This window comes from Pseudophryne corroboree, chromosome 3, assembly GCF_028390025.1.
Source record: "Pseudophryne corroboree isolate aPseCor3 chromosome 3, aPseCor3.hap2, whole genome shotgun sequence".
Classification (NCBI taxonomy): Eukaryota; Metazoa; Chordata; class Amphibia; order Anura; family Myobatrachidae; genus Pseudophryne; species Pseudophryne corroboree.
In genome coordinates, this window is record NC_086446.1 from 579827508 (window position 1) to 579855292 (window position 27785).

At 46.8% G+C, this 27785-nt stretch overlaps 1 protein-coding gene and 1 long non-coding RNA gene across 4 annotated transcripts in view; one reads left to right on the forward strand and one right to left on the reverse strand.

Moving 5' to 3' along the window:
* NFKB2 (nuclear factor kappa B subunit 2) overlaps positions 1 to 27785 on the forward strand; it is a 165160-nt gene that overhangs the window by 65650 nt on the left and 71725 nt on the right. For 2 of the 3 annotated variants that reach the window (XM_063961398.1, XM_063961397.1), the window contains 3 exons: positions 1910 to 1997; positions 19184 to 19265; positions 22791 to 22831. In XM_063961398.1, the coding sequence (XP_063817468.1) occupies positions 1953 to 1997; positions 19184 to 19265; positions 22791 to 22831 (168 nt within the window). In that variant the 5' untranslated portion in view covers positions 1910 to 1952. Of the gene's footprint in view, positions 1 to 1909; positions 1998 to 18864; positions 18946 to 19183; positions 19266 to 22790; positions 22832 to 27785 lie in introns of those variants that run through there. The other variant, XM_063961399.1, reaches the window with a different exon arrangement.
* On the reverse strand, positions 15261 to 18662 carry LOC135058039 (uncharacterized). The gene is made up of 3 exons (XR_010244555.1): positions 18437 to 18662; positions 17065 to 17157; positions 15261 to 15334 (listed from the first exon to the last, which is right to left on the reverse strand). It is a non-coding gene; the product is annotated as an uncharacterized LOC135058039 (long non-coding RNA).

Genomic DNA, 27785 nt, shown 5'->3' on the forward strand with positions numbered 1-27785 from the left:
ACGAACCAAATTACTCCTTTGTGTGCAGCAAGCTTTCACAGCTCAAAGTGAAAGTGATACTGCAGGGAGATGTTACAGCCACATACCCTGCAGCTGCTAATGTTAATAATACTGATCTGACTGTGAAGAGTGGGATAGGGGCAGATAGGTACTGGGGGAGAAAGAGAGAGGGCAGGAGGGTTGGGACAGATAGGGACTGGGGAGAGAGAGCATGGAAGGGTCAGATAGGGATCAGGGAGGGGTTGAGTTAAATAGGGACTGGGAAGAGAGTGGAGTCGTAGGGGCAGATAGGGACAGTGAAGAGAGCGGTGCAGATTTTTTTCAATATACTCACTTCTGTGGTACCGCTGCCAGCAGCTGGAGGGCGCCGATGGAACTCCGTTCGGAAGACGGACACACATGCACTCACACTTCCTATGTACACTGCACCCCCCACACCATATACTGCCCTTATATACACTGCACCCCCATCATCTTCCATATTCTGCACCCCCCATCATATACTGCCCCTATATACAAACTGCACCCCCATACCTGTCCATATAGTGCACCCTTTATATAGGGCACTCCCTCCTCCATTTACTGCTCCCGCCATATACCGTATATTCTGCACCCCCTCCTCCCTATAAGATGCTGCAAACCCAAGTTACATGCCATCCTGGGACTCTGCAACAAGTAGCAGCAGTAACCAGGAAACGGATGTAAGAACCACCAGATGGTCCCGCAGTGCTCAGAGCAGAGGCATCGGGGCCACGTGTGCCCACTTACCTGCGGGGGGAGAAGATGAATCATTCCGACAGGAAGGGTTGACACCCTGTGTGGGATGATCAGTGCGATGATCAGGAGGTGAAGGGGTTGGTGCTGGGGCTGCGGATGAGGAGGAGGCAGATAACCGGCTCAGCTGCTTTATATATAATGTTATCTATATCGGCGGTAGGCACTCCAGCTGCTGTGGAACTGCACTTCTTAGCATGCCCTGTCACAGTTTTAGAGTGCCCTAACAGCAACACTGTGGCAGAGCATGCTGGGAGTGCCACACTTTGCCTAGCCCTAATCTATATAATAATCCCATCTCTGAGCAGGGTGGGGATGGGGCTGACATTACCCAGCTTGTGCCAGGTCCATATTACTAGATATAATTTACTGCACAATGCCTCATCTCTGCTTCAGTGCTTATACTGGATGTTATTTTCAGTGTTGGTTTTTATAATATGGAGCTACAGAACTGTTGCAGTGCCTTATAAATAAACATATAGTAGTAATAATTATACATTGTAACTGTTGAGAAAGGTAAAAGAAAAGTAGCAATGTAATCTAATTGGAAAAAGCAGTGTACTCCTAAGGGCAGTCCCAGGTCTGAAAGATCTGTCCTTGCTCCAGGTTTTAGAAATTGAGCTAGTCATTTTCGAGTTCTGCACGTAACCTAAGCTCTGGTCCATAATAACCCTTATCAGACACATACATTGTGAGTTTGGGGATAGCCAGTGTGTGTGCCCTGTGGATACATGTCTGCACTGCACACTGCTGCTACTTGCTGAATAGAGATGTTTAGCTTCCTTCCTGCTCAGAAAGGGGTTGTACTGTGTTAGACATGTGACTGTGATGTCATTTCTCACAACCTTGGTATTTTAGGGACTTTCCTGTACCACTCCAACTTTCCTGGGGCTGTTCACCTCCCTTGTTTGGTACTTTTCCCTGCACCTGAATACTCTGTAGCCTTCGCTTCCACCCTCTTCTGCAGTTTTCCCCTAGTGTTTTCTTCAGAAATACAGTCTGGCTGGTTTCCTGCTAAGAAAATATTCTCATTTTCACTCTGCTGTCAGCATGGACACACTGTACATACAAGCACCCTGAGAGACCTGCCATTCCCTAAATGACCAGCATTTGAAACCTCATTCTTTCTACCCAGATCCCTGCACTGTGATACTGAGGCTGCAACCTGGCAGGAGAAAATGAGTAACAATATCCCAATCTGCAAAATGGAAGCATATGATCCTGTAAGTATTTTCATAATCTTGTTCATCTCAACCTACTGTGATGTATATTTAGTGCAAGCAGTGTTGGCAGTGTGTGGTTATTGGTTGTATACAGTGGTCAAGCAGCTCGTAATGGGTCTGCACGTTAACTCTTTCACTGCTAGATCAGTGCCTAAAGTCTCTCCCTGCACTTACAGCAGGTGGTATTACCAGTTATGCAGCAGTCAGAAAGCCTGTGACCAGGAAGATACATTTGGAACCATATTACTTCATACTGGTGAAACGTTCATTATCCTTGAATTTGTAAATAAGTTTGGACTGTTCCTGAATATTTCACAGAAAATCTGTCACCTCCTGGAAGGGTGTAATTGGTGGCATATATGTTCTGTACCAAAGCCTATCAGATCTCCTTCTAAACCAGCCTATCTGCCCTAGCACACTTACCTCTCTGCCCCATCCCTATGTAGATTGTAAGTTCCTACAGGCAGAGGTTCTTCCATCACGTACTCTTTCTCTCCTCACTCTTACCATTATCCCCCACCCCCCCTCCATGCTCACAGTAGCCCTGAACCTGTCTGCTGCACCCATCACCTAGGGTCCAGGTGTCAGCCAGCTGTGACTTTGTTGTCATTATGTCTGCTGTGTAAAATTGTTTGTTAACCATCTAGCTTGTTTATATTGTATTGTTTATTTATTTAATATATATCATATTTGTTTATACTATAGTTGTATATGCACTCAGTAAGGTGCTGTGGCGCTTTGTGGCACCGTATAATCATCATCACGTTCTGTTGCTTAGTCACAACCCATGCCAGGCAACGCCGCAGGTGCAGACTTGGAAACACTAAAGCTAGGTACACACTAGACAATAGTCAGGGGCGTTTTAAGAGAGGAGGAGGCTTCTGTGCAGAATTCTGCATCAGGGGCCCCCTCCTCTCTGACCGATGCACAGGTTTTAATACTTACCTCTCCGGAGTCCCCCGGCTGTGCCATCCTTCTCCGCAGCGGCAATAGAGTCTGAGCACAGACTCAATTGCATATGCGCAGACCTCTGGGAACGTGGCGCGGCAACTATTTTCCCGAAGATTGTCTTAATGTGCATGCTCGAAACTCCAGAAAAATGGTCACCTAGGGGTAAATTTACTTAGATGGGAGTTCTATTTAAGATGGGATGTTGCCCATAGCAACCAATCAGATTCCAGGTATTATCTTCTAGAAGGTGCTAGATAAATGAGAAGTAGAATCTGATTGGTTGCTATTAGCAACATCCCATTTTAAATAGAACTCCCATCTTAGTAAATTTACTCCCTAGTGTTCAGACTCTATTGCGCTGCCGAGAAGGGATGGCTCTGACGGGGGACTCCAGAGAGGCAAGTATTAAACAAATGGGTGCAGTGTTTGCGGGGCGGGCCCCCCTGGACCCCGGGGCCCGTGTGCCTCGCACACACTGCACCCATTATAGATACAACAATGACGATATGTTCCATGAGGGATATCATTGAACGTTTTCTCTTGAACTTCCTGGAGTCCCAGACAAACGATATTGACCTTACACACCGAGTGATTTTAACAAGCGACCAATGATATACAGGGAGTCATCCGATACTAGGGTTTTTCAGCTACTGGGTAGGAATTGCATGGGGGACGTTTGTTGTTCATCGTTCATAGTGTATGCACTGGACAATATGCACCTTATCGTTAATGACATAGCCAAAATTGCATGTAATAGCAAAATAGTGCGTACACACTGGACGATATTACAAACAATATTGCTCAGAAGGGTCAAAATGAGCGGTATCATTTAAACTATCGCCTAGTGTGTACCCAGTTTAAGAATATGGGGATAACAGTTTTGCTCACAATGATGTTTATTCACATCTCAGGAGGTAATACATATGTATTACCGGCGGGCGGGAAGCCGTCTGTCAGTATCCCGACAGCGGCATCCTGCCCACCAGAATGTCGGCAGCGTGACGAGCGTTAATAGTCCCCTTTCAGGCTCCCTGCCTGCACCCATGAGTGGGAATAGCCCCTGGGGGGTGGGGTTTCCTGCTGTTGGCATTGTTGGCTGTTGGGATTCCTGCGTCGATATCCTGACTACCGGGATGGCCTACCCTCTGAAGCTATTTACACATATACAGTACATTACTTAGAGATGATTATAAACTAAAATGTTCTACCCGATTATATACATTTTTGGAACACACCCAAGGAGAACTGAAAGATAATGCAGTGTGTTTAGTAAGTGTTTCAGGAAATTGTTTACAAACCTATGAATTAAAGTTATCTAAAGGTGAAAAGCCGTTTAACCTGCAGGTGGTGATGACACCAACGCTTCCCTGAGGGCCAAGTCTGTGTGTATTCCATGCAATATAGCTGCAAAGTTCTGCCTTCCTGAGTTCCTAAGAGGCACAGATACACCCTCATACACACTTGCTGCAGTCGCGCTAAACATCTATTCTTTGTGTGCCAGGTCCCGTGTGACTCAGCTTGTGCAGAGCATCTTTCTAACAGTGAAAACCCGCCCCGTGCAATTGTGCGAATACATGCGTACGTCGTGCGAAAAACCTCGCCAGACAGTGGACATTTGCAAATCCGTTCGCAATTCACTCACCATCGAATGGTTTTTCCATTCTGTGCAGTCTGTGCGCAGCCCAGGACTTACTCCTGACACTCCCAGAAAATGGGCAGTTACTACCCACAAAAATCCGCTTCCTGTCAATCACCTTGTGAACGTCTAGCGATCAAAATCACAATGCAGTGCGACAAAACCCCTTCATAAGACTGCACTGATTAATTAGATATGTAACACTTGTTTATCTGTGTTAGTCTGAATCTGTATATGACGTGCTACGTGCTATTTTTTTAATGCCAAGTTCCAGATTCAGGCTCAGTCAAACACAGATAAACAAGTGTTGAATATCAAATTTATCAGTGCAGTCTTATCACACAAAAAAGTCATGAAAAAGACGCTGCACCAGGCGTCTCGCATCACATGGCGTATTGAGCTTATGTGTATCCGGACAAATCTTTAGCTCTCTTGCAACATTCTGGCTTCAGACCACCTCCAGGCCAGATGCATGTGTTCTGACACAACAATGTAACACCACACGGGTTGGGTACGAGATACTGGCACTTGCTATGCCGGCGGTCAGAAGACCGACACTGGCATGCCAATGGTCAGGATCCCGAAACCCAGTGGGTCGGTATACTAACCCCCCCTCCCCTTCCTCCCAAACCCTCCCTACATGCAGCCTAACCTTAACTGTCCCCCTTTAGTGCCTAACCCTAACTAGCCCCCCTTAGTGTCTAACCATAACCATAACCATACCCCTTTAGTACCTAACCCCCCCTGCAGAATAACCCGTAACCCACCCCCTAGTGCCTAAGTCTAAACAGTCCTGCAACCTAACCCATCGCCTACTGCCTAAACCTAAAAACCTAAACCCCCCGCAGTCTAACCCTAACCCATCCCCTAGTGCAGGGGTGGCCAACCAGTCAGAGACAAAGAGCCAAAAAAATCTTGTTAGGTACGTCAAAGAGCCGACATCAAGCCGAAGGCACGTGTGCAAAAATTGGGTGTGGCCTTGTGCCTGCTAGGCCACACCCCTGGTATAAAATACAATGAAAATGCCAGATCCACATAAAATACATTTTAAAGCCACATCCAACATAAAATACATTGAAAAAGACACTTCCACATAAAATAATCAAAATATCCAGATCCACATAACATATATTGAAACAGCCATATTCACATAATACACTTCAGCTCCTCCGTGTGTCACTCCAGTCAGCACCCTCCTGTGTCACTCCAGCCAGCACCCTCCTGTGTCACTCCAGCCAGCCCATGTGTGAATGTGTCACTCCTGCTAGTGCCCTCCTGTGTCACTCCAGCCAGCTACCCCATGTGTCACTCCTTCCAGTACCCTCCTGTGTCACTCCTGCCAGCACCCTCCTTTATCACTCCAGTCAGCTCCCCCATTATGTCTCTCCTGGCAGGATCCTTCTGTGTCACTCCATCCAGCTCCCCCTTGTGTCACTCCAGCCCACCCTCATATGTCACTACAGCCCAGTATCTGGCTCCCTCAGTTTTCAGTCGCCGTAGTGCTGCTGTGTGTCTGGCTGGAGTGTACCGGTTTCCAGGATCTGTTGTGGTCAGGTGACTTTGAGTGTTGGGAGCCACATTTGAATAAAGAAATAGCCGCATGCGGCTCAAGAGCCACGCATTGGCCACGGCTGCCCTAGTGCCTAAACCTAAACCCCCCACAGCCTAACCCTAACCCATCCCCTAGTACCTAAACCCCCCCGAAGCCTAACCCTAACTCATCCCCTAGAGCCTAAACCTAAACTCCCCACAGCCTAACCTATCCCCTAGTGCCTAAACCTAAACTCCCCACAACCTAACCCATCCCCTAGAGCCTAAACCTAAACCCCCCACAGCCTAACCCTAACCCATCCCCTAGTGCAGAGATTTTCAACCTTTTACAACTTGCAGCACACTGAACAAGATCTAAATATTGTCATGGCACACTCATATATACTGGTGATGCATGGTGCAGTTGCGTGTCCGAGGATGTCATGTCGCAGCTTCTCCATAGGTAACGCCTGAGCCACATCTGAGAAAGCCAGAAGAGCCCAACACTGCCCGGGCCCAAAATTAGAACTGGCTCTGTAACCACTAAACCCACCAGTATTGATCGTTCCAGGGCCTCAGTAGTGACAAAACACTGACAGGCCTGGCTCTGCTACTATGGCGGCACACATGGAGACTGCTCAGGGCACACTAGTGGTTGAAAAACACTGCCCTAGTGCCTAAACCTAAACCCCCCACAGCCTAACCTTGTCCATTCTTGGCATACTTACGTTCGGGATGCAGACAGTCAGGATTCCAGCACCGGCATTGTAGGTGGTGTCGGGATTCTGCCGCTGTTCTTCTCACTAGTGCTGGTATCTCGACTGTCGGTATCCTGAGCTCTGGGATGCCAACTACATCCCGACCACACGTATGAATTACACACTTCACACCTAGCAAACCTTTTTTTTTTCTTCTTATTTTGTGATCCCATTGAGGAATTCCTTGTTTGGTGTACTCTGACGTTCACACAATGTACAACCATTTCAATACTAGCAAGCTCATTTTCACTCCATTCAGCGCAGGAAGGGCTGTACAGACACCTGACTAGGGACACCTACAGCCATAATCCTCCACTTGTGCATAGAAAAGTATTGTCCCTGTGCAAATGCAGGATCAGTAATCACATAGTATGCAGTATATATATAGCAGCAACTCTGCGAAGATCATCAATAAAACAAATACCCTATTTATACATGTTAAAGCTTATTTGTACAGATTATTAACAGTGAATATGTTATTTGCTCTTAACTGTGTGAAATGTGTCCTGCTGACAGGGTAAAAGCTAAACTGTAAAATTCCCCGAAGTCACAGATAATGGTAGTCTCATACTGAGAAAGTGGAAATCCCTATTCTTGCCATACAGTACATTCATTTGTATCTGTCTCAAGTGCCCTTGCCCCATTGTTTTCTGTCATGTGTTTTTATCTGTGATTTATTTATTTATTTATTTATTACGTTAATGCAGAAATGTGCAGCAGACTGCTATATGTCCTATACCGAATATATAATGTATCTGTATTCTGATTATAAAACTTTAAAAATAATTTGTAAGACAGAATCGAAAAATGGGACCCGATTCTGAGGAGGTAATAATTGCAAAGAAAGAGCAAGTTACTGTGCATCTGGACATGGGGCGCAAATACATTTATTATGTTTTTGCATGCAGGGTAAATACTGTCTGCCTCTGCATGTAGTCCACAAATACCATACAGCTTTATTTGTACAGTGCAGTTTAGATTCGAGTATAGGTCACACCTCTCTCTGCACGTTACATCTGCCCCACCTACAGTGCAGCATGGTTTTGCCAAGGAACACACACAGGGGGTCATTCCGAGTTGATCGCTCGCTAGCTATTTTTTGCAGTGCTGCGAACAGATAGTCGCCGCCTATAGGGGAGTGTATTTTTGCTTTGCAAGCATGCGATCGCATGTGCAGCGGAGCAGTACAAAAAAGTTTTGTGCAGTTTCTGAGTAGCTCAGAACTTACTCAGCCGCTGCGATCACTTCAGCCTGTCCGGTCCCGAAATTGACGTCAGACACCCGCCCTGCAAACGCTTGGACATGCCTACGTTTTTCCAACCACTCCCAGAAAACGGTCAGGTGACACCCACAAACGTCAATCTCCTTGCGATCGCTATGCGAATGGATTCTTCGTTAAATCCATCACTCAGCACCGATCCGCTTTGTACCCGTACAACGCGCCTGCGCATTGTGGTGCATACACATGCGCAATAGTGACCTGATCGATGCGCTGTGAAAAACGTCAGCGTGCGATCAGGTCGGAATGACCCCCACAGTTACTTGCTCTTTTTTTACTCTGGTCTCGCCTCAGAATCAGGCCCGGAATCTCTGAGGCTGTTTATTTTTCTTCTGAGCAGAGCTGTAATAGTAGATCAGTCATATGTGATCTATTCATATACACCAAAGTGTTTCAGTTACGCCATAGGAAATCTTTGGAGATTTTGTGGTTTTCAAACAACGTCACCTTATTATAAAGCGGTTTCATTTTTGAATTTCATGCTCAATACTTCACAATATGAGAAAAGAATAGCATGGAGTTTTATTTCCTCATTCTCTGATTAAGAGTTTATAGTGTCTTCACTGGTGATTCCCATAATTCAACAAGACAGTAGGCAATGAATCACAGCAGAAAAGAAACACTGTAACAGCATCCTGTTAACTGTTGATATCAACATTCTGTTTATGTTGGGGGTATTCCCTGACAGCACTTTGCAAATCTGTGACTTTATTATTGACAGGGTTAACTTGACCAAACACTATACAACTTTTCATCCACTAACCAACTATCCAACTTGTCTGGCCAACAAAATGATCAGGATGTGTACTAAGTACACTGCTCAACCTTTTCATCAGATCAGCATGGTGAACAACTCTTCTATACAACGTAACGATTTTCTGATGTCGCAGAAGTAGGCGGACAAGTCTGCCTCATTGTGCATGATAAAACAGAGTAATTAATTTGTTTAAACTAAAAACACTATTACCCCAAGATCAGAGGAAATGCGATATGGGTCCTCCCCTCCGCTCCGATTTCTAGGGCCTGAAGTAATCCAAAGGGAACTTGTGAACCCCATCCCCAGCTAGTTGGATTGGTTAAATCAAATAAGTTTCACTTAACTGACCTGTTGTAACAAGGGGTGTGTATTGGGATGCCTGCGTTCAGGATCCCATCGATCAGCATCCCGATGCCGGTATCCTGGCCGCAGAATGCCGGTGGGGGAGGGGGGCAAGCATTGCAAGCCCCTTGCGGGCTGTCTGCGGTCACCACGCTGCAGGCTCAGTGACGACATGCGGTCGCCACGTGTTCTATTCCCACTCTATGGAGGTCGTGGACACCCACGAGTGTGAATAGGCCCTGCTGGTCGGCATGCCGACCGTTGGGATTGTGAGGAGGCGGGATGTAGGGAGAGGTAATGTGACCGCTACATCCCGTAACAACCTGTGTCCAGGTTCTAGCCAGTTATCATTTGCTACCACACATTACATGATTATCATTCCAATTGGCTGACTAGTTGGTTGGAATGATAATCGTGAAATGTGTGGTCAACTTTTGTCTTTTCTGTGTCAACTGGAAACACCTGTTCTTGCGAATAGTCACTGTGAAGATCTGCGACCTCTATAAAAGCACTTGTCTGTTGTCTGCATTTATATGGTTACAGCAGGGCCGTAACTAGGTGTGTGCCAGTGGTGCTTTGCCCACAGCGCATATACACTGTGGGCGCACCATCTGGCAGGACCACCCGCGATGGTCTTTGTGTCGCCGCCGTCAGCTGAAGTGCTACCCGCTCTAATATATGGCTGGCTACTTCTCTGCTGGGCGCAACAATACAAACATTATTACAGCTGGCAGTGCGCAGCTGCCCACCTGTGTTCTCCACCCGATCTCCGACTCCCGCAGTGTCTCTTGGTAGTCGATCTTCCCTGTACAGCTCTCACAAGAAGAGTTATGGCACATGAGCCGCATGATGTGTCAGATGACACTATCACCATCATCGCGGAGCTGCCATCCAGCTCTTACTACCTGCAGCCTGCCCCATAGAAAGAAAAAGGTATGAAGTACAAAGATTATGGTTGGAAGAGGAAAGAGTGTTTAGCGGGAGAGGGTAAAGCTTTGTCGGGAGAGGAATGCATGCTTCCAGGGAGATGGTACTAAAGATGAGGAGTGCATCAGAAACAGAGGTATGGACATAAGTAAAGGAGATAGTGGAACCTGGGCATCAGGAGAAAGAGACAGGCATGGTTAGAACCTCTGGAAAGAGCAGGGAGAGTGCAGAGAACTGACAATAGAGAGGAAGGGGAGAGAGGGTGAGGCAGGGAAGAAAAGCTTTGCAGAAAAAGAATTTACCATCTATCCAGCCTCAGAGTTCCTGGGCTGTCAGCAGTATGCCTCCTCCCTCTTCTCATGACAGTCCCTTTTCTCTGGTGCTTAATCCTCACACATTAGTTGTATTGATCACTTGGACCAAGGATTTAAACCTGCTGGATTTTTAGCCATTTGATAGAAAGAGCAGAGACGTAAACACCATCGCTGGATGTGTGTGTATGTACTGTATGTAAATATGCCCTCCATGATGTTAGCCGCACTCCCTGTGCAGACACCCTAACATTACTGGTAATGCTTCGATACAATTAAGGGGCACTACTGTGTGGTGTAATGTGATTACCAGACACTACTGTGTTGTATAATGTGAATAACGAACACTACTATGTGGTATTATGTGAATAATGGATGCTAGTGTGTGGTCTAATGTGATTACCAGGCACTACTGTGTTGTATAATGTGAATAACGGACACTACTGTGTGGTATTACGTGAATAAAGGACACTACTGTGTGGTATTATGTGAATAACGTACACTACTGTGTGGTATTACGTGAATAACCGACACTACTGTGTGGTATTATGTGAATAACAGACACTACTGTGTGGTATTACGTGAATAACGGATGCTAGTGTGTGGTATTATGTGAATAACGTACACTACTGTGTGGTATTATGTGAATAACGGATGCTAGTGTGTGGTCTAATGTGATTACCAGGCACTGCTGTGTTGTATAATGTGAATAACGGACACTACTGTGTGGTATTACGTGAATAACGGACACTACTGTGTGGTATTATGTGAATAACGTACACTACTGTGTGGTATTACGTGAATAACCGACACTACTGTGTGGTATTATGTGAATAACGGACACTACTGTGTGGTATTACGTGAATAACGGATGCTAGTGTGTGGTATTATGTGAATAACGTACACTACTGTGTGGTATTATGTGAATAACGGACACTACTGTGTGGTATTATGTGAATAACGGACACTACTGTGTGGTATTACGTGAATAACGGATGCTAGTGTGTGGTATTATGTGAATAACGTACACTACTGTGTGGTATTATGTGAATAACGGACACTACTGTGTGGTATTATGTGAATAACGGACACTACTGTGTGGTATTACGTGAATAACGGATGCTAGTGTGTGGTATTATGTGAATAACGTACACTACTGTGTGGTATTATGTGAATAACGGACACTACTGTGTGGTATTACGTGAATAACGGATGCTAGTGTGTGGTATTATGTGAATAACGTACACTACTGTGTGGTATTATGTGAATAGCGGACACTACTGTGTGGTATTACGTGAATAATGGATGCTAGTGTGTGGTATTATGTGAATAATGGATGCTAGTGTGTGGTATAATGTGAATAATGGATGCTAGTGTGTGGTATAATGTGAATAATGGATGCTAGTGTGTGGTATAATGTGATTACAAGACACTAATGTGTAGTGTAATGTAAATAACGGACACTACTGTGTGTGGTGTAATGTGAATAACGGACACTACTTTTATGGTTTAATGTGAATAACAGACACTACAGTGTTGTTTTATGTGAATAACTCACAGTACTGTGCGGTCTAATGTGCATAACGGACGCTACTGTATTATGTAATGTGAATACCGGACACTACAGTTTGGTATTTTGTCCCTAGCTACAGGAGTAATTCCAGAGGACTGAAAAAGAACGAATGTAGTCCCACTGCACACAAGTGGAATTAAGGAAGAGGCAAGCAACTACCGGCCAGTGAGCCTTACATTTAGTAGTAGGGAAATTGGTGGAAACCTTCTTAAAAGAAAGAGTTTTAGAATACCTCAAATCCAGCAATTTAGGGGTTCTTTAACAGCATCAATTTACTGAGGGGAGATCATGTCAAACAGATCTTATTGACTTTTTGACTGGGTGACTGAAGTAATAGATCAAGGGGATGCAGATGTATCTTATCTAGACTTTAGTAAGGCTTTTGACACTGTCCCTCTTCACAGATAAATTTGAAAACGTATTAGAGTCTAAGATGTTTGACTGGATACGATCTTGGTTGTAGGATAGAAAACAGAGTAAATGGGATGCATTCACAGGAGGGAACAGTTACCAGTGGAGTACCCCAGGGCTTTTTAATATCCTAATTGGTGACATTGCAAATGGTATTGAAGAGAAAGTATGCCTTTTTGCAGATGACACAAAGGTGTGCAACAGGGTAGACACACCAGGAAGGGTAAAATAAATGATTGATAATCTAGGTAGACTAGAGGAATGGTCAAGAGCTTGGTAACTACAGTTTAATGATAAAATATGCAAAGTCATGCACTAGGGCAGCAGTCGCCAACCTGCGGCTCTTGAGCCGCATGCAGCTCTCTCTTCACACTGATGCGGCTCTTGCCGCGTGCGACACACCGCACACTTTGACCCGCAACCGACTTCCACCTTGCAGGGCTGCTGAGAGCGGAGGTGGGAGTGCGACGCTGGCACTACATCATGGCCATGCTCCTTGACCTGTCTGACCCTTTCCAATGCCGCGAAGAAGCGGCGCCTGTCCGGCCTCACTATCCACTGGCTCACTGTCATACAGGTGATGGCAGCTACCAGTGACCAGAGGGGGGAGAGGGGGAGGATGCTGAGGGACACAGAGTGAAGGGGGGGGGGGGGGGTGGAGGTGCAGGCAGAGAGACACATAGTGAAGGGGGAGCAGGCTGAGGTGCACGGAGTGAAGGGGGAGCAGCCTGAGGGGCACAGAGTGAAGGGGGAGCAGGCTGAGGGGCACGGAGTGAAGGGGGAGCAGGCTGAGCAGGCAGAGAGGCACAGAGTGAAGGGGGAGTAGGCAGAGAGGCACAGAGTGAAGTGGAGCGGGCACAGAGTGAAGAGTGAGCAGGCTGATGGGCACAGAGTGAAGGGGAGCAGACTGAAGGGCACAGAGTGAAGGGGGAGCAGGTACAGAGTGAGGGAACAGGCTGAGGGGCACAGAGTGAAGAGAGGCACAGAGTGAAGGGGGAGCAGGCTGAGGGGCACAGAGTGAAGGGGAGCAGACTGAGGGGCACAGAGTGAAGGGGGAGCAGGCAGAGAGGCACAGAGTAAAAAGGGAGCAGGCAGAGAGGCACAGAGTGAAGAGGGAGCAGGCAGAGAGGCACAAAGTGAATGGGGAGCAAGCAGAGAGGCACAGAGTGAAGGGGGAGCAAGCAGAGAGGCACAGAGTGAAGGGGGAGCAGGCTGAGGGGCACAGAGTGAAGGGGGAGCAGGCAGAGAGGCACAGAGTGAAGGGGGAGTAGGCAGAGAGGCACAGAGTGAAGTGGAGCGGGCACAGAGTGAAGAGTGAGTAGGCTGAGGGGCACAGAGTGAAGGGGAGCAGACTGAAGGGCACAGAGTGAAGGGGGAGCAGGTACAGAGTGAAGGGGGAACAGGCTGAGGGGCACAGAGTGAAGAGGGGCACAGAGTGAAGGGGGAGCAGGCTGAGGGGCACAGAGTGAAGGGGGAGCAGGCAGAGAGGCACAGAGTAAAAAGGGAGCAGGCAGAGAGGCACAGAGTGAATGGGGAGCAAGCAGAGAGGCACAGAGTGAAGGGGGAGCAGTCAGAGAGGCACGGAGTGAAGAGGGAGCTGGCAGAGAGGCACAGAGTGAAGGGGGAGCAGGCACAGAGTGAAGGGGGGAGCAGGCAGGGAGGCACAGAGTGAAGGGGGAGCATGGTGGACAATTTTAAATATATCAGGGGTTTTCACAATTTATAGAAGTGAGACATTCTTTAAAAGATGAAAAGTATTAGAACACAAGTATATGTGCCAAAACTGGAGGGAAGTAGTAGGTCCAGGGGAAATTGAAGGAAAAATGACTTCATAGAAAGTGTAAGTGAGCAAGTGGAATAGCCTACCATCAGAAGTGGCAGAGGTTAATACAGAAGAGCAATTTGGAATAGACATAAGGATAACCCGATGGTTAGTGCACATATTTGATGGTGGGAAGTCTGAGAATGCGCAGGATGTGTCCTGAGCATGTGCAGCCCTCCATTGCGAGTCCGCTAACCGTTTCTCCCAGCCACAGCTTGATTCACAAGCTACAGCATTTGGGAGGTGGAGAGGGGAATATCTTGGCCAGCATATCACCCCCGTTTTCCGAGAGAGACGAGACCATATTTCCTGGCCTTGCAAGCTGCTACAAACCAGCCAGGCTGTGTAAGCCTGAGGATACGCAGCCTGGCTAAACCTACAACCATCACAACCGGTGGTCTGAGGCAGCGTCTACGGATGCTGGACTCGGATCACAGATGCAATGCAGGAAGTGTCTATGTCATATAAACGCCTCCTGTGGAATTTGCATTTTTGTGGACGGAATTGCAAAGACTCTACAATCCGTCCATCTCTGAATCTGGCCCAAAGTCGCTTAAATCGTAATGCGCTGCTGTAATCTTCACTGCAAATTATATGACTGCTTGCCGAAGTATCTGCCAAGGGCAGAAGATTCCATTTGTGTGATTGCATGTATTGGGAATGGAAGAGTCTGTCTCAGTTTTACTGGCACATGAGTTAAATTTATAGTATTATGCAATATCCCATATATACGGGGAAATTTACTAGGGCCGATTTCCTCATGTGCTTCCTCCTCTAGGAGAAAGCAGGCCTAAGCTGGTTGAGAAGACTGCTATGGCTCTTCCCAACAATTGGGGGCACTAGGGTAACAAAAATGTGCCAGCATTCTGTGGCATCCAGGGCCTGCTGATATCTGCAGTGCATCTGTAAAATAAATGAAAAAGAAACAAAGAAAGGGCACACACAAATGTAAAAGTATTTTTTTATGGGAAAAAGACTCCACTAGACATTTCCATTTATTACTTTCTCCACTGAGATAGTACTCTTCGATCATCCATGTCCTGGTTTGACAAAACAAAAACAAAAAAAAGACAACTATAATGACCATGCACAACTTGTCCCTGAGGAACCACAATGTAAATGGCAGGCACAGAGCTAGTCATTCCTATTGAAATTCATTGCTGCGCTTTTATTGGTCAGACAACCGTGAGATTATGATTGGCTAGTACACCACATGGGCATTTAGTACTAACTAATCAGAGTACAGCTCAATGGAAATAACAGGCTCTATACACTGCAGGTCCCATCGGGTCGGCCCATAGAGTCAGCTTTAAATAGAGCGGGGCAGATGTATTGAGCCAGGAGAACGGAAAAAGAAGTGATAAAGCAGTGATAAGTGCAAGGTGATAACGCACCAGCCAGTCAGCCCCTGTCCTTTTTCAAATCCGTAATGACTGGCTGGTGCGTTATCACCTTATCACTGCTTTATCACTTATCTAGCCTTAAGACATCTGCCTCAGTATCTGTTAAGCCCTGTACACACGGGGGAGACCGCTCAGCACACATCTCTCCCCCCGCTCAGCACTCAGCGCAATGTGTGCTGAGCAAGGGGGGCGCTCATTTCACCCAGTGGTGAAATGAGCGATCTCACTAGATTTGGCATGCATGCATGCCAAGTCTAGAGGCGGCGATAGCGACACGCGGGACCGCGCATCGCTGTCGCCGGCATCCTACACACAGAGAGATCCGTGCTGTATTTCTAAGCAATCTAGTCAGATTGCTTAGAATTTAAGCACGGATCTCTCCGTGTGTATTCCCCCTTTACTGTTTTCAGTATGCTGATCCATTCTACCGAATAAATGTTATATATAATATTTGCTGGATGCTAAATTGTGCACATAAGGGGTTATTCAGGTTCGTTATCAAACCGTAAAGCAAGTAACTGGGCAAAACCATCTGCACTGCAGGTGCGGCAGATGTAACATGTGCAGAGAGAGTTAAATTTGGGTGGGTTAAAAGTTTCTGTGCAGGGTAAATACTGGCTGCTTAATTTCTACACTTCAATTTAGATTTCAGTTTGAACACACCACACCCAAATCGAAATCTCTGCACTTGTTATGTCTGCCCCACCTGCAGTGCAGCATAGTTTTGCCCAGTTGCTTAATTTTTTTGGTTTATTAAAAAAATCTGAATAATTCCAATTATCCCCTCATGAAATTTCCATAATGCTGTTCAATTTGTTGTTACATTAGTCCTGGAGCTCTCAAACTATTTTGCTCTGGGACCCAGTCATACAATAAAAATTATTACAGGTCCCCAGCAAGTTACTGCAGAATGGCCGCCACACATGATCGCACAGTAGCACTGCAGAGGCACAAAACACACAAACGCAGGGATGAGCTCCTTTCTGAGTTCCTGCCCTGCATGTGTGTTTTAGTATTTTCATGCACATGTTAAGTTTATACCTGCTGTGAAGGTTTTGCAGATGTTAAGGAGGTGATGAGGATGAAAGTGGAGTACAGGGGAAAGGCAGAGGGTAATAGGGGTATAACAGTGGGTAACAGGCGGAGGCATAGGTTGGCAGGGGGATAGCAGTTGGTGACAGGGGATGGCAGAGAGTAACAGGGAAGCAGTGAGTAATGGAGGATGGCAGGGGGTGCCAGTGGGATAGAAGAGAGAGGCAATGGGTGGCAGTAGGTGACTAGGGAGAGGCAGTGGTTGTTTCATTTTCCCCTGTTCCCCCTACACTGTGTTGTGTAATATCAGACCCTGTGTTGGTGTAGTGCCGTACCTGTATCTTCCAGGCGACGAGTAGATTCGACAGCTCTACAGACTTCCGCGATACGGAAGCCTGTGGCAGAAAGATGAACACTTCAAGAGAGCCCTACAGATAGATAGCAGACAAAAGCACGGTTACAACGATTTATTGTTGCAGGTTTTCGCGGGTCACCACTATTAATGAGATTGAGTTATTACGAACCAAATATAATGTGTAACAACACTATCTGTAAATTAAATTAACTTGTAACCGTAAGCATAAATCTGTAACGTTTCAATTAAGACACATGAATAACTTTGGTAATCAACTACATTAGCCACAAAAAATGCTGTAGTACCACTTAGTATTTATTCAAACCAAAATGCAGTATCCGAATGAGCTTGCCTAAACCATGTAATCACTAGCGTGTCCACAAGATGGCGCTAGATTGGATATGTTCAGTTTACGCTGATGACAAACTGTTCCAGCTATATCAATGTCCTACAGGGGATGCTGTAGAGGGAGTTCTCACTGTGCACAGTATTTGTAATCCAATAGGTAATGCTGCGGAGCAGCTACTTGTAAGGTATAGCACAAGTTTCCAAAAGAGGGCGTTGTGGAGCAGGTACTTCTAGCACAGTGTATGCTTCCAATAGGGGGCGCAGTGTAACATATGGATGAGTGCACTGTACTGGCGGTAACCTTCCAATAGAGGGTGCAGTTAGTTAAACAGTGGGACACAGAGCAAATAACACAGTCCTGGCACACACGTAGTGCTGCAGTTCAAGCAGGCAAGGGATAAATGGCACTGTCCGTGTTTTCATTGCAATTAAAGGGGAACAGGGGGTTCACACAACCCTGTCCCTTAAGGCAGAGATTTTCAACCTTTTACAACTCACGGCACACTGAACAATATCTAAATATTGTCAATGCACACTCAAATATAATGGTGAAACATGGTGCAGTTTCGTGTCCTAGGATGTCATGTCGCAGCTTCTCCATAGGTAACGCCTGAGCCACATCTGAGAAAGCCAGAAGAGCCCAACACTGCCCGGGCCCGAAGTAAGAACTGGCTCTGCAACCACTAAACCCACCAGTATTGATCGTTCCAGGGCCTCAGTAGCGGCAAAACACTGACGGGCCTGGCTGTGCTTCTATGGCGGCACACCTGGAGACTGCTCAGGGCACACTAGTGTGCCACGGCACAGTGGTTGAAAAACACTGTCTTAAGGCTTTCTGGTAAAGTGGCTGGCAGGCCCAAATAAATCACACGTGTCCCTCTTCTTGTAAATAGAGCCCTGCTGTGATCTGTCGCAGGAGGGACTGTGACTTGGAAAGTTGGCAGGGTGGTCACTGTTGGCCTCAGTGCCCATAGGTGGGGGCTGTCTGGGGTGAGGTAGAGTACCTGTACTGTCTGCTGCTATTGCCGGCTCCTGTCGGTGACTTCTCCTCACTGATGCTTTGCAGGGTGACAGCCTCCCGATGTGCGGCGTCTCCCCCTCCTTCGGTACACGCTACTGATCCTGTGTGGCTGTGTACCGTCTCAGGTCAGCGTCTGCTGGTTTACTGCATCTTGCCACCATCAGGCTTCTCTCTACCAGGGTTCACTCTCCTCTGTCAGCAGCTCTCCTTCCTGCCTCTCCCCACACTCGACCCTGGCCAATCAGAGCGCTCCCAGCTTCCCGCTCTGCCAGGGATCCTGCTGGAAAGCCCAGGGTCCAAGTGCTGTACATATTTTCTCCCGGGTGCCATGGTTGTTTAGCAACCAGATGAAAAGGGTTTTAACCCTTACAGTGTCTGGCTGCAGCTGGTGTAAACTAGGAGAAGGGATACCCCAAGAGTGGGTTACCACATGTGCTCCCCTGTTGACCCCCATCCACAGACCGATCCCATAACAGGGGATATAACATGCAGGTAGCAGCGCCCTGGGTCTCCGGCTAGGGAGAGAGGCACTCTGTTACATAGGTGGTAGTACAGCATTAGCACAACTGTGGAAGTCAGGGAAGGGCATGCTTTAGCACCATGTTGTTCCTGAACGGCTATTCCCTGACACCACGGCAAACAACGCTGGCGATGCTGTTGTGTAAAACGCAAACAATTGAATTTGCTCCTTCTAAGAACGTTTGTCTATTTTTCTTTGTTTCCCAAATAGTATATTATTCCAAGGGAACCGGATGAAAACTGTCTTGATTATCCTCCGCTAATAGAAACCCCGGACCCTGAGATGGAAATACGTAAGTAACTAATAGGAGACAGACAGGAATCTTATTCCACTTTCTATAGTCACACACTATGAGCTTCATTTATTATAATAACAAAAGCATGTGTAAGATATTGATGGATATAAACATATCATTCATAGAACAGGTTCTTAACTTTGGTCCAGTGTCCAAATCTGCGTGACTCGAGGGTCTCCTTTTACATGCAATAGGATACAGTGCACTATACAAGTGTTGTTATACTATAAATGCTCTACTGTACGTATCACTCCACCCAGAAAATGACATCATACTAATGAACATAGCTTATCCACACATAGGGGGTAATGCAGACCTGATTAAATTTAGCACATCTACGATCAGCTTCCCTGACATGCGGGAGGACGCAAAGCACAGGGCTAGTTCGCCCCGCATGTCAGTCCCTGCCCCGTCGCACAAGTACAAAAGCATAGCACGGCGGCGATGCTTTTATACTTGAAGGGTAGCTTCCCACCAGCGCAGCTACCCGTCGCTGTGAGGGTCGCAGCGGCTGTGTGTGACATCATGCAGCTGCCGCGGCCCGCCCCCCGCGCCCCCTAAATGCCGCTGGCCCGCCCCTTCCCGCCTAGCGACCGCCTCTGCCTGTCAATCAGGCAGAGGCGATCGCAGGCACTGTGGCGCCGGCGCAGTTCAGACCTGATCGCTGCTGTGCGAAAACTCACAGCACCCATAAGCTCTGAATTTGGCCCATAGGCTGGTATTCAATTACCCCATGGTACATTACTGAGATGAAAAATGGAGGTAGCCTCGGGCATTAACGCCCGGCTATTCAATTGAACTCTCGATTTCGCACTATAACATTGAGAAACCCCTTTATTGCCCTTAAAGCAGTGTTTTAACTGGTGTTAACATGGGTTAATAGGTGTTAACACACAGAATCCGGTAAGTGACTTACTAAAAGGAACATAATATAGGATGCAAAGCAACATATTAAAAGTAAACTGATAGTGTATATAATATAGCAGCACATGGTTTTGCCTATATTATGTACATTACCAGCTGCATGTTGATTAATGCCATATGTGATTGCAAAGCAGAAAGGCTCTTACTTTCAGTATACATCACCACCACTGTTATTCTAGCTAAATGAAAGTATGAGGAATTAGTTAATATTTTAGCAAGACATTTAAGCTTGCAGACCACCATCACAGCTTCCTCATTACCACAGAAATGTGGAGGCCGAGACAGTGGTCTGCAAGCTTAAGGGGGATATCCAATTAACCCTGGTAATTTACCAGGGCTAATTGTCCTGCTGGGGGCTATCTAATTAGCCCTGATAAGCCGTCGCGTGCCGCGTCTTATCAGGGATTTTGTTTCACCTGCCTCTGGCAGGCGAAGCAGAATCTCCGGAACAGACCCATTTTCGTCCGAAAACGGGGCTGTTTCACACGAAAACACACAGGTTTCACTGAACCTGTGTGTTTTTGGGAGAAATTGTGTTTTTTTACAGGCGATAAATCTGGATAGCCTGTAAAAAAAAGTAGGTGAAACATCGGAAAGAAGTCAGAAAAACGGCCGTTTTTCGGACCCGATGTTTTAACGGGGATAATTGGATATCCCCCTTAATGTTTAGCTTCATACACACACTCACACACATATGTGTGTGTATATACCAATGACGTGCGGTGGGGTGAGGCAGAGCGTTTCCTGTCATACTAACATTTGTGCCAGATTTTTGACTGTATAAAGTATATGAAAAATACAAAGACTATGTTAAAAATATATTCTTTGTATTATTCTAATCATTTTTATAATAAAGTCTATCATAAGTGAGGCAGTGCCTTTTATCGCCCATTTCTAATCAAAACTCACCAAATTTCCAGGAGTTTATACTGCTGCACCTGTATATAATGCCCACATGAACCATCTGGCTCATATATTGTGTGTAAATCTGGCTCTAGTACTAACCAGTGCCTCCTGAGACATTAACCTCACCGCACGTCCCTGGTACAGTATATACGTATGCGTGTATGTGAGTTTTGCCTATAGAAAAAGAATGTATCCCAATTAGCGTGAATTACCATATGATACAATATATTAATGTGTTATAAATAAAATAAGAAAACATGTATTAGTGCACTAATGTAATATTCACTTCTGAATGTAACAATCCCTCTTTGGAGGGGTATTTATCAAAGCATATAGAGAGATAAAAAGAACTAACTAATCAGCTTCTAAGTCTCATTTTATAGGCTGTGTTTGAAAAATTCTGTATGAGCTGATTGGTTAGTGATTTATTTATCTCCACTTTATCTCTCTCCATGCTTTGATAAATACCCCTCCTAAAATAAGAGATAATGGCCCTCATTCCGAGTTGTTCGCTCGCTAGCTGCTTTTAGCAGCATTGCACACGCTAGGCCGCCGCCCTCTGGGAGTGTATCTTAGCTTAGCAGAATAGCGAACGAAAGATTAGCAGAACTGCTACTAAATAATTCTTTGCAGTTTCTGAGTAGCTCCAGACCTACTCCTAGACTGCGATCAGCTCAGTACGTTTAGTTCCTGGTTTGACGTCACAAACACGCCCTGCGTTCGGCCAGCCACTCCCCCGTTTCCCCAGACACTCCCACGTTTTTAACTGACACGCCTGCGTTTTTTAGCACACTCCCGGAAAACGCTCAGTTACCACCCAGAAACGCCCCTTTCCTGTCAATCATTCACCGATCAGCACAGCGACTGAAAAGCGTCGCAGGATCCACAGCAAATCTACTAAGTTTTTAGTTAAATAACTAAGCGCATGCGCCCTGCGTGCCTTGCGCATTTAGCAACAAATCTCAGCATAGCGAAAATCGGCAACGAGCGAACAACTCGGAATGACCCCCAATATGAGTACCAGACAGATGTGTCCTCAAACACCTATATTCATATGGCGTGTTACACCTGGCAGGATTCTTGTGCTGCTTACTTAAGTTTTGCTACTTTTTTCTTAATTTTGCAACTATTAGTTCACATACTGTATAGGGCCTAATTCAAGGTTGATTGCAAAATAAAAATTTTCCCGAATGGGCAAAACCATGTGCACTGCAGGACGGGGGGAGGGGGGGGGCGGCGGGGGCAGATATAACATGTGCAGAGAGAGAGTTAGATTTGGGTGGGTTATTTCTGTGCAGGGTAAATACTGGCTGCTTTATTTTTACACTGCAATTTAGATTTCGTTTGAACACACCACACCCAAATCTAACTCTCTCTGCACATGTTATATCTGTCCCACCTGCAGTGCACATGGTTTTGCCCATTAGGGGAAAATGTAATTTTGCAATCAACCTTGAATTAGGCCCATAGGGTCTGATTCATGTTCGAATGGAATTGCACAGCGGCAAAGAAATTGGCTTTGAATTCCGTGCCACTAAAATGCAAATGAAGCAGGAGGCGTCTGTAGTATATAGACACCTCCTGTTTGCATTAGCCAGAATCCAAGTGCTGAGGATGAGGACACAGCCTTGGATACACTTGCACATGCACTTGGTTGATTGCTGTTTTTTTGTTTTTTTATCTTCATCCCAGCAAATGGTCCATATCTGGTGATTATTGAACAGCCAAAACAGGTGAGTAAAACATAAGTGCTATCCTGTTGCAAACAATTTAAACAGCTTGAATTGCACAAGTGTTGAGTAATATCCTCTACATATCCCATTTATAAAATACTGCAGTTACAAATGGCTAAATTGTATTTCTTGAAAAAATATTGTGAAAACCTGCCATGTTGGTGCAAACGGTCATAGGCAGCCGTACCTGAAATGCTACTCTCCTTGTGTAAAGACAACTGACATACAGGATTCACTGCAACTTTCATAAGTGGTGTCGTAATGACTTCCCTTTTATTGTCGGACAGAAAAATACAGGTCATGCATTTATTTGACAATCACTTAATAGCATCATGGCGCTAAATAACAATTAAAGAAGCTGTAATTTGTCATATGACTAAATACGAAGTAGCGTCTTGTACAGGTTTACTCTAACATCACTGCTGATCTGAATTCTGTAGGCAGCAATTTTATTGGAACGGAAAGATCATTGCAGTTGCTGCTTAAGTGGGATTGGTTATGTGAGCGCAACAGTTAAAATGTCAACACTCACCATGGGGACAATGTGAGGTGAAACCCGGCCTGCCGACACGCTAATAATGTGATTTATAACTTTTTAAAAGTATTGGCTTTACAACTGTAGAGGTGATGGTAAAACTTTATAGATGTAGTTGTAAAGCCGACACTGTTAAAATGCTAATTTTTAACATGTCGACATGCTAGATTCGACTTCCATGTCCCTACTTTTTATATACATTTTAAATGACGAAATGCCCACTACATGCCGCTCAAAATGGACCTTTAATATGATTATTAGCTAGTGACTGCATCATATTTTCTCCTTCGTCCTAGAGGATGCTGGGGACTCCAAAAGGACCATGGGGTATAGACGGGTTCCGCAGGAGACATGGGCACACTATAAGACTTTGAATGGGTGTGAACTGGCTCCTCCCTCTATGCCCCTCCTCCAGACCTCAGTTAGATTCTGTGCCCAGAGGAGACTGGTCACACTATAGGGGAGCTCTACTGAGTTTCTCTAAAAGACTTTTGTTAGGTTTATTTTTTTCAGGGAGCACTGCTGGCAACAGGCTCCCTGCATCGTGGGACTGAGGGGAGAGAAGCAGACCTACTTCTGTGAGACTGATAGGCTCTGCTTCTTAGGCTACTGGACACCATTAGCTCCAGAGGGTCCGATCACTTGGGTCGCCTAGCTGCTCGTTCCCGGAGCTGCGCCGCCGTCCCCCTCACAGAGCCAGAAGATTGAAGACAGGTGAGTAACTGAAGCAAAGAAGACATCGGAAGGTGGCAGAAGACTTCAGTCTTCCTGAGGTACCGCGCAGCGGTAGCACTGCGCGCCATTGCTCAAGCTAACACAGGCACTGCATGGGTGCAGGGCGCAGGGGGGGGGCGCCCTGGCCTGCAATATAAACCTCTTTTGGGCAATATCTGGCTAAAATAAAGTGCATAAGCACTGTTTTGAGATCCCCGCCAGTATAATTATAGCAGGACCGAAGCGCGCCTTTTAGGGGGCGGGGCTTCCTCCTCAGCTCTGACCAGCGCCATTTTCTCTCCACAGCTTGCTGCAGAGATGCTGCTCCTGGCCCTTCCACTGCTGTCACAAGTAACAGGGTGCTAAAAACGAAGGGGGGGGCACATAATTTGGTGATTGGTTGTATTATATTACAAGCGCTTATAGGTCTGGGGCATTTTGTTTTCAGACTGGTGTGGCGCTGGGTGTGAGCTGGCAAACTCCTTCTCTGTCTCTCTGAAAGGCCTTATTGTGGGTCTGTCCCCTTTAGCCCAGTGTGTGTGGGGGTGTCGGTACGTGTGTGTCGACATGGCAGAAACTGAATGCTCTTCCCAGGAGGAGGTTAGTGTGAGAGCTGAACAAAATGAAGGAGTGACTCTGTCGGCACCGCTGACTGCTGATTGGGTTGATATGTGGAATGTGTTGAATAGCAGTGTGGCTTTGTTGCACAAGAGGTTGGACAAACCTGAGTCTCAGAACCAAGCATGGAGGCAATCCATGGGAGACGTGGTACCACACACTCAGGCCCCCTCGGGGTCCCAAAAACGTTCATTTACCCAGATAGCAGACACTGATACCGACACGGATTCTGATTCCAGTGTCGACTATAATGATGCGAAGTTACATCCTAAGGTGGCTAAGAGTATTCAGTACATGATTGTGGCTATAAAAGACGTGTTACATATTATGGAAGACCCCGCTGTCCCTGAGACAAGGGTCTGTATGTATAAGGGGAAGAAACCGGAGGTTACGTTCCCTCCCTCTCATGAACTGAATGCCCTTTTTGAAAAAGCCTGGGAAACGCCAGACAAGAGGTGGCACATTCCCAGGAGAATTGCTATGGCATACCCGTTTCCTTCTCAGGATATTGTTGGGTGGGAGGCAACACCCACGGTAGACAAAGCTCTAGCGCGCTTATCCAAGAAAGTGGCGCTACCATCTCCTGAAATGGCGTCCCTTAAAGATCCTGCTGATCGGAGGCAGGAAGCTACCTTGAAATCTATTTATGTCACGACGGGTACACTCCTCAGACCGGCTGTCGCTTCGGCGTGGGTGAGTAACGCGATTGAAAAGTGGGAGGATAACTTGTCATCGGACATAGACACCCTGTATCGGGATAGCGTGCTGTTGACTCTGGGTCATATCAGGTACGCTGCAGTCTATTTAAAAGAGACGGCGAGGGATATTGGCCTCTTGGGATCAAGGGCCAATGCCATGGCAGTCTCGGCTAGAAGGGTATTGTGGACTCATCAATGGAATGGTGTTGCTGATTCTAAGAAGGCTATGGAGGCTCTGCCCTACAAGGGTGGGGTTTTGTTTGGTGTAGGCCTCGCGGACCTGGTTTCTACAGCTACCGCGGGTAAGTCCTCTTTTCTGCCTTTTGTTCCTCCACAGCAAAAGAAAACGCCTCCATATCAAATGCAGTCCTTTCGGTCGCAGAAATTCAGGAAAGGACGTGGGTCATCCTTCCTTGCGGCAAGAGGTAAGGGAAGGGGAAAAGGATCGCCAGCTGTGGCAAGCTCCCAGGAGCAGAAGTCCTCCCCGGCTTCTGCCAAATCCACCGCATGACGCTGGGGCTCCCCTGGGGGAGTCCGCACCGATGGGAGCGCGTCTTCAACTCTTCAGTCAGGTCTGGGTTCTCTCGGGCCTGGATCCTTGGGTACTGGAAATTGTGACCCAAGGTTACAAGCTGGAGTTTCAAGACGTGCCCCCATGCCAATTTTTCAAATCGGCCTTGCCAGCCTCTCTTCCGGAAAGAGAGGTAGTGTGTGCGTCAATACAAAAGCTGTGTCAGCAGCGGGTCATTGTTGAGGTTCCCCCGTCACAGCGGGGAGAAGGGTTTTATTCAAGCCTGTTTGTGGTCCCGAAGCCGGATGGCTCGGTCAGACCAATTCTGAATTTAAAATCCCTCAATGTGTATTTGAAAAGTTTCAAATTCAAGATGGAGTCTCTCCGAGCGGTGATCTCCAGTCTGGAGGGGGGGGATTTTATGGTGTCAGTCGACATAAAGGATGCTTATCTGCATGTCCCCATTTATCCTCCTCATCAGGCGTACCTGAGGTTCGCTGTTCAGGATTGTCACTACCAATTTCAGACGTTGCCGTTTGGTCTTTCCACGGCCCCGAGGATTTTCACCAAGATAATGGCAGAAATGATGGTACTCCTGCGCAAGCAAGGGGTCACAATTATCCCGTACTTGGACGATCTCCTGATAAAGGCGAGATCACAGGAGCAGTTGCTAAAAAGCCTTGCGCTCTCCCTGCAGGTGCTGCAACAGCATGGCTGGCTCCTAAACTTGCCAAAGTCGCAGTTGATTCCGACAACTCGGCTGTCGTTTTTGGGCATGATCCTGGACACGGAATGGCAGAGGATTTTTCTCCCGTTGGAAAAGGCTCAGGAAATCCATAACATGGTCAAGGAACTTCTGAAATCGCCAAGAGTGTCGATTCATCAATGCACTCGAGTGCTGGGGAAACTGGTGGCGGTCTACGAGGCCATTCCGTTTGGCAGGTTCCATGCAAGAACGTTTCAGTGGGACCTACTGGACAAGTGGTCAGGGTCCCATCTACAGATGCACCGGAAAATAACTCTGTCCTCCAGGACCAGGGTTTCTCTCCCGTGGTGGCTCCAAATTTCTCACCTTCTAGAAGGTCACCGGTTCGGCATCCAAGATTGGATTCTGGTGACCACGGACGCGAGTCTCCGAGGTTGGGGAGCAGTCACACAGGGAAAAAATTTCCAGGGAAAATGGTCAAGCCAGGAAGCTTGTCTGCACATAAACATTCTGGAAATAAGGGCCATCTACAACGGCCTGCTACAAGCGGAACATCTTCTTCGCGACCTGCCCGTCTTGATTCAGTCGGACAACGTAACAGCCGTGGCGCACATAAACCGCCAGGGCGGGACGAAGAGCAGAGCGGTGATGGCGGAGGCCACCAGGATCCTTCGCTGGGCGGAAAAGCATGCAAGCGCTCTGTCAACGGTCTTCATTCCAGGCGTGGACAACTGGGAAGCAGACTTACTCAGCAGACACCATCCAGGAGAGTGGGGTCTTCATCAAGAGGTCTTTGCGGAAGTGACAAGTTGTTGGGGGCTTCCTCAAATAGACATGATGGCGTTGCGCCTCAACAAGAAGCTGCCGACATATCGTTCCAGGTTGAGGGACCCTCAAGCAGTAGCGGTAGACGCTCTGGTGACACCGTGGGTGTTTCAGTCAGTCTATGTGTTCCCTCCACTTCCACTCATCCCAAAGGTGATAAGGATCATAAGAAGAACAAGGGTCCAGGAGATACTCGTTGTTCCAGATTGGCCACGGAGGGCCTGGTATCCGGATCTTCAGGAATTACTCACAGGAGAACCCTGGCCTCTTCCTCTGAGAGGATCTGTTACAGCAGGGACCGTGCGTGTTCCAGGGCTTACCGCGGTTTCGTTTGACGTCATGGCGGT